Source organism: Eufriesea mexicana, unplaced genomic scaffold (assembly GCF_001483705.2).
Source record: "Eufriesea mexicana isolate 0111107269 unplaced genomic scaffold, ASM148370v2 scaffold124, whole genome shotgun sequence".
Lineage (NCBI taxonomy): Eukaryota > Metazoa > Arthropoda > Insecta > Hymenoptera > Apidae > Eufriesea > Eufriesea mexicana.
The window spans coordinates 498,778-506,409 of NW_016908357.1; the positions used below are offsets into that span (position 1 = coordinate 498,778).

At 47.5% G+C, this 7,632-nt stretch overlaps 1 protein-coding gene across 1 annotated transcript; it reads right to left on the bottom strand.

Moving 5' to 3' along the window:
* Positions 1-4,763: 4,763 nt before the first annotated feature.
* Positions 4,764-6,142, bottom strand: LOC108555443 (transcription factor Sp5). The gene is made up of 2 exons (XM_017911078.1): positions 5,945-6,142; positions 4,764-5,690 (listed from the first exon to the last, which is right to left on the bottom strand). The coding sequence occupies exons 1-2, from the start codon at positions 5,969-5,971 to the stop codon at positions 4,794-4,796; spliced, it is 924 nt and encodes a 307-aa protein (XP_017766567.1). The 5' UTR covers positions 5,972-6,142; the 3' UTR covers positions 4,764-4,793.
* Between the last annotated feature and the right edge of the window lie 1,490 nt (positions 6,143-7,632).

A 7,632-nucleotide genomic window follows, 5' to 3' on the forward strand; every position in this document is an offset into this window, starting at 1 on the left:
TCCGGTGGCGTTTCGCGCGCGGTGAAACTGGGAGGTGCCAATTTGCAGGTGCAAAGTTCACGCGACGCTCGGGGTAAACCGCTAATGAGGGTTCGAGTGTTACGTGTGTGCGACGCGTGTAGATTTTCGAGGGGGGAAGGGGGGGGGCAGGTTAATTACCCTCTAGCCGGTATTATGGCGTGCTTTTTCGCGTCTGTTCCATTCTATAATTCTCGATGCGACCAACAGTTATTCAGAGCGACTCGGTCATTGTCAAATATTTCAAAGTCGCGTGTTCATTCCCTGCCAATTAACGACAGTTCGTTAGTCGCGAAACGCAATAATTATTCTTCCTTTGCTGCTCTTAGAAACGGCAAGTCATTCGTTGGTTCACGATTCGTGTAATTCCGAAGCGACACTTAAGAAGAATGCCTCCATTAACACGGATATATTAATCGTCCCTGTATAAACACGAATTCGGACAATCGAAATTTTATTTCGCGCAAATAGAACCGGGGGATCGAGCCGGAAGAGGGTCGACGTATATCTTCGAGAAGGTTCAAGATGGGTTCCTCTAAATCTGCTGGCCGAAAGAAAGCTAAGATCTTTGATTCCCGTAACTCAAAAGGACGAGCCGGTACCACGGGTACCCTTTCTTTTACTCGCTTTTTTTCCCTGTCGGACTTAAGCATCCCTAGTGGCGCCTCTCTCGGGATATAAATTAATTAGATTTGTGTGGAGGTGTGTCAGCAAAGTGCCGGCACTGTGTTTCTTGCCCTACGACTGTCTGCTCTGCCGCGTTTCAAGTCGACCGAATGGCCTACTCTCCGCTATATACAGATGGTTTCATAACTTTTCGCGTATATTTATTTCTTTGCGTAAAAGTCCGGCCAGTTTGCTCTAAATTAGCCGCGTTAACGTTCCCCACTCGCTCTCGTTTCGAGTATTTAAACTTCTCTTATAGGCTGAATCATGAATTATTAACGAGCAAGAAACGATATCGGCTGGCGCGAACTCGTGGAAAGTGCGTGTTCATTGACGAGAATGTTTGCGAATGAGATATTTTCTGGGAAAATAGCGAGCAACGAATAACCTTGCGTGAAGTTTTTACGATGGAAATTTATTAAGAACGCGTGCAACACCTTTGAAGCGGCGTATACGTCGACAGGTAGGTCTGAGCATAACGCGTGATGTATGGTGGGCGTGAAACGGGCGTAGCAACATAGTAACGTTTACTATACCGACCACAACCGACTAGCGGTTCTCTAGACGAATTCGTGCAACCGGACCACGATTCTAGAATTAACTTTGCCCATCCTGTCGATATCGATCTTTCCTCTAACGAGGAAATTTTCGCGGATTTTCTCGCCCGAAGGAAACGACCACGCTTGCCGCTGTAAAAGGGAAAGGAATGTTAAAATATGCTAGCAGCGCGATTGCGTCGTTTTGTCGCGCGTTTCCCTTTCGATAATGAACTATCGTAAATTGGATAAATAACCCTTTATCGTGTTGAACTATTAAAAAGGTGAGGGCATTAAAGCGTCGCGATGTTGTTTTGTCGTTAACCGTGTAAAGAATGCTAATTATACGTGTACTTGTCACAAGTCGCAGATTGACGCGATACATCTGTTAAGGTGTCCGTAACGAATTACAATGGAACAAGCAGTCGCGAGGAGTTCAATTATTATGCATCGTTTCAGGTAACGAGCGCGATTACGGTAAAAGCAAGAAAAATATATAAGTATCGTCGATAAACGGATCATGAACGTAGCACTTGGTACATGTTGCCCCCTTTATAAAATATTACCCGTAATTGCGAAACCCGACGTATTTTAATAATTCGGTTTCTACGTACGTGCCGTAAATGGTTACGTATCAGCCCGTAATATTAGAAAATAATTACGAATTTTATCGATCGTTTCTACATATACCCTTTTACATATCTTATCACGGTCAAAGCGAATAAGCTACACCTCGTAATTACGACTTAGTTTCTGATCAAAGCGAATAATTTATAACGATGCTGAGCGTATGACGTCTTTGAATGTAGAAAGTAGGAATTACGAGTTTGAAAAATATCGGAATGTAAGAAATATCGAGCTTACGAGGTGAAGCGTATCGCGTGTATACGTATAGAAAAGAAAACTCACGTTTATGTTGCCGAGATGCGTTGGAGGGCTGATACCCCTGCGGCTTCCGCCGCCACCGACCTCGGCGTCCAGCTTGCCGGCTCGATTGACCTCGTGGATCCAAAAAATCTTGAAAAGATGCGTCGATACGGTTACAGCGATCTTCGAACAGTCCTGTTCGATCCTCAGATTGATCTGTCCACGCGCCACTGTCCACACTGCGCAATAAAAAGCACTATGTATCACAAACTTGGATCACTGCCCGGTTAACGTGATAGAGAAACATTCTATTCCACGAGACACCAGTGTATCGTACCGCTGCTCGAAATCAACTGAGAAATTTCCCACGCGTCGTGCCCTTCGAAAATACGAAGACGGAAGCGATATCGAGCGAGTGAAAACAAACTGCCGGCCGAGAGCTCGGTCCGAAATACGCAAATTCCAAAGCCCCGAGTAAGTCACCGGACGTATAGTAAACACAGCGGCCACGACGTGGATGTTATTTCTCGGAATTTGTTCACTGAATGCTCGACACAATGGCTAATGTAAGAATACTTTGGAAGGAAATCGAAGGGGCAGAGCCGAAGGTTACTAAACACAGGCACGTAAAATTGACATCGAAACACTGTTCGTCCATGTTTACCGGCATGTTGCGAGATAGGAATGACCGACAAAAGAGGTGGCCGCGTTACGAAAAAGGTAGAGGAATAGACAAAGGAGCAAACGATCTCGATGACAATTGGCGCGATGGTGATTTCGCGTACGAGGAAACGAGCGCGTGAATCGCGAACGTGTATCGGTCAAGGATCGAGACCGGTCTCGACTTGATCGGTGACATGCGCGTAGCTACGAACCTGTTCGTCCATTCTTCGCCCCCTCGACGGTATTAGCGCGTGCATTCGTCCGGTGGCGATGGTGAAAAGCGAACATTCACGGGTATGGACAGTGACGACGACGACGACGGCGGCGACGAGTCGGCGTGGTGCGTATCCGCCTTAAGGGCCGTCCGTCGCAGACGCATGCTCGCGGCACGTCGCAGCCTCTCGCACTGACCGCGCGTAACACGTAAGAGAGAGCTGCGTACTGTGTACTTGTCTCTCTCTTCCTCTCTCTCTCTCTCCCTCTCCTCTTTAGACCAAGCTGTGCAGCTTTGTCGCGCTCTCGACAACTCGTTCGACTCGCGTGTCTCTTTCCTCGGCGACCGGTGCGGTTCTCTTCCTCGTGGCGGTCGCTGCTTGAGAAGGCGGCAAACAGGAGACACGGGTCTCGTCACTCTGGACTCTGTTTGAATCTCTTGCGTACTAACTTCGCGGCTATCCGCGGTACTCCACGGCGAACGTTGAACGCGAGCCTGGAATTGCCGTGGCGCCACCCCTCCTCTCCTCCTCCCTCCTACCCTTCCACCCATCCACCTGATCGTCTTCCTCCGTGAGTGCCACACCACGGGGCTTGTGTTGCCTCCTCCGCCTCGTCCCTCCCTATTTTTCCCTATAATTTGCTTCGCGGCTGCCTCTTTTTGTTTTATTCCGTTTTCGTAACCTCCTTCACCCTCCTCAGCCTCTCGCGCCCTCCCCCGGCCGTTCTCTCGCTTTCCGACCTTCTTCCCGTCCCTCTTTCTCTTTCGCCATCTAGCTTTCCCTCTCTCGCGCTTCTTCTACCTCTATCATCGTGTCTGTCTCTTTGCCTCTACCTCTACGTGCCAGCCATGAATCCTTGCCGGGGCAACGGGGCTACGGGGCTACAGCGCGCCGCCCCCTTAATAGGGCTACGCGGGCTTTTTCCATTCACAGTGCAGCCATCTCTTGGCTGGAATACGAATGAAACGACCCGTTACAGTGCCGTACGTGTTTCAACAATTTCCCCAAATACTCTTCAATTCCCTCGATACACGCGCAAAAGTTTCTCTTTCGCGGCACGAACAAAACCGTCCAATCTTCCTCGCGAATCCGACCACCGGCTAAATTTCTCTTCTCCATTCGCGAGAAATTCAACGTCTCTCGATTACGGACGGTCCGACGAGATATTTCGGGTGGGATCCGTGAAATGATATCTTTCTTTTTTTTCTTTATTGAAACACCTGCCAGGTAAGAAATTATCCAGGACTACTAGGACCAAGGGCTGTTTTCTCGAGTGCCTACGTCGCATTGTGCTCCTTGGGCGGGACTCCCGATGTATCGTATGACAGGAAGATGTCAGGAAGGAACCTGATATACGACAGAGGGATGATTCGTTATTATGTGAATTTTCACGGTAAATCGAGGTTCTAGTCCGTATAAAATTTACGTTTCTTTCGATCATGTAGGGTCTACTGTTGGGCATCGCTTCTCAGGGATACCTATTAGCGAGCGTTTATGTTGTCGGATCTAATATCACGAAATCCGAGGGACATACACAGATAGACATTGTTATATTTTTTATCATTCGAATTATATAACTAAATTATAGTCATATAAACTGGTACATAATTTACAAAAATATACAATCTTTGTTTTTATATACATTAATTACAGAAGAAATAAAGGAACTTTCGATAACGATGAAATTATTTACAGGGACGGACGTACTGAGGTCTCCAGTCGTACCGGTCCAGTACAGCGATAATTTTACTTAAATTTCTGTTTTCATGACGTTTCAAAGACTAACGTTGTACTCGAACATTTTCAATCCAGCTTGCCATTTCCGAGCCTAAATCATAGCGTATTGTCCACCGATCGAAGGATACGGATTCTGCGTGGATCCAGGGGGCAACGAGTTCTCCTTGTTGGATTCCTTTTTGCTCGCGGAGCTTTTCTTCTTTTGATTCTCGTGCGTTTTCACGTGTTTCGTCAAATGATCGCTTCTCATGAACCTTTTGCCGCACGTAGGACAAGCGAACCTTTTCTCTCCCGTGTGCGTTCGAAGATGACGCTGCAGTTCATCGCTCCTGGTGAACCTTTTGCCGCAGAAGAGCCAGTTGCAGACGAAAGGTCGTTCGCCGGTATGCCACCTGAGATGTGCCTTCAAATGAGAAGTTTTACCGTACACTTTACCGCATCCTGGCACGTGGCATACGTGCTGTCTCTTGCCGTCGACTCCGAGTTGAGCTCCGTTGTCCGTTTGGCAGTTCGGGCATCGACATCTTATACACTTTCTGCCAGATTTTCCGGTATCCTCCGTGGTCAAGAAGTGGTGATCCGCTGGTGGGGTGAGGGGCCACTGATAAGAGGAAGCGTGATCTTGAGGACTCGGTGGAAGATCCGGCGGACTTGGCGGCAGCGAGTAGTGTTGAATCGCGGGGATAGCCGTGAGTTGAGGCTGCGCGAGATGAGTTTGAGTGGTCCACGAGGTTGTACTGCTAGAAACACTTGGCATCGTGTACGCCGGCGGCGTGAGCGGCTCCGTAATTTGACTGTGACTCGTTGAGCCAGGATACCAGTAGCTGGATTGGCTGGTCTGAAGATGATGACTGCTTAATGCCGGATTATACGGTTGATAGTGAATGCCTGAACTTCCGTAGTCAATTGTGGCAGGTTGATGCATCGGCATTGGTAGGCTAGACAATGGCGCCATGCCTGGCATCGGCGACATCGTCGGCATGCACATCTGTAATACAATAGATTCGAAATGACTTTAAAGTTCAGCGAAAACGTTACCTTTCAAGGACAGCCAACGAGGACTATCCGTGCCTGTTGGTAAATATCGAAAGCGAAGATTCGTATAATCTGTCGACATTAGTCGTTGAAACCGATCACTTTTCGACAGGAATTTCACACAACCGACCGAAATCACATTTGACACTGTCGTTTCACCGATTTCTCGATTACTCTCTACGTCTACACAGATTTATCGGTACGGACCTGTTGATACTGCATCACTTGTGCCATCACTTCACTTCCTGGTACTCCACGGTTTTCTCTGCAGACGTACTTCGCTGTTGACTTGTCGCGTATTCGCGATACGAGACGGAGGACAAAATGATTCCGTAATCTTGATCACTGGTACTCTATGGCCAAGTATAGCGAAAACGAAAACGAGAAGGAAAAGGAAACTGAAGAGAGCCGTGGCCGGATCGGAGCGTGCGCGGCTTCGAGCGTTCGCCAGATAATTGCTGGTTGCCGACCGTGTCGCCTCGGTTTTAATAACCGAGTGGACAAGGAACCGACGAAGAAGGGAGGAGGCTGAATGCTCTGCCGAGTTTCTCTATGGAGGAGGGGATAGACCCCAGTGAATCCTGTAGCCTGGTGCGCATGCGCCCTCCCCTCTACTCGCTCATAAATCAACCCTGCGTTCCGAGGATAGAGGATCGAGGATCGAGGCTACGCACCTTTTGTGGTCGTCCCTGGGGGCTGCCTTATGCCACCGAGGAAAGTCTTCGTGAATCCTACGATATTCTCTCGAGAGCATCCAGTTTCTATAAATCCTCGTGTTTTACGGTAACCTCGAATCTCTTATTTTTAACCAATCCATTCGTAAAATTAACATCGTAGAAAAGATACGAACATTTAATCGCGTGTCCTGGCTGCGAGAAGCTCTGTCGTTTACGTTCCAATTTTTATAAACGTATAAAATTTTTCTTCCATTAAACGACTAGATGGTCGTTCGTCGTGATTCTGTTTTGCAAAAATCAGCTCGTCCATTTCGTTCACGTAGACACAATAATACTGGAGCTTTTTTCGTACTGCACTGCTTAAATAGCATTCGACCTCCAGGTGAAATCATTGCTTCACGATTCGACCGCCCAAGATTCGAGGAGCAGTCGACTTGGAGGGTAATAATTATCGGTAGAAACGGTAGGAGGAATAAGCTTAATCGTTCAAGTTTAATTAGTGGATAAAGCATTTTGGTTTAATTAGCGGTCCTACGTGCCGACGTCTCGCCGTGTCGAATTCAATGCGCGTTGTCGCAATTATATAACGTCAAATTGTCGTATACAGAAATTACCTTTCATTTTATTTCGAATAATTTTACGAAGTTGATAAAATCGTTTGCCGTTTTAATTCCATCCTTGACGTATTCGTCACCCTCTTATCGTTTCAACGTTGACAGGCTAAAAACGTGCAACCTAACCTCGTATTGGGAATAAGTTAGGCGAAAACGCGCAAATCTTTCGGCATTCCGTGACTGGAAAAGTTGGAGCAGTACACCCCGACTGGAAGTTAGGTGAAAGGAGTCAAAGTAAAATTTTTACGGTATTTAAGCTTCTTTGATGAGGCTGAATGGAGGCGGACGAGAGTTGCAAAGGCGTATCAAAGCGTAGAAAGGCCCGCGACGGCCTCGGGTGCACAGAAGCATGTGATAACGGAGACCAGTTTCCCAAGATTCTCGGTACGCTTTGTGGCGTACGTCGTACCATAAATCTATAAAAGATCCATGGTCCATGCTAGAAGGGAAGGTTCACAATACATCGTAGCAACTGGAACTGAGCTGCACAAGCTGCACAAAGTGTCGGTTTATGGTGGTCGTAAAGCGATCATTGGCAGGACGAAGTGACGACACTTTCGTGCTACCGATCAGTACCAGATAGGCACCATTATTGCGCTCTTCC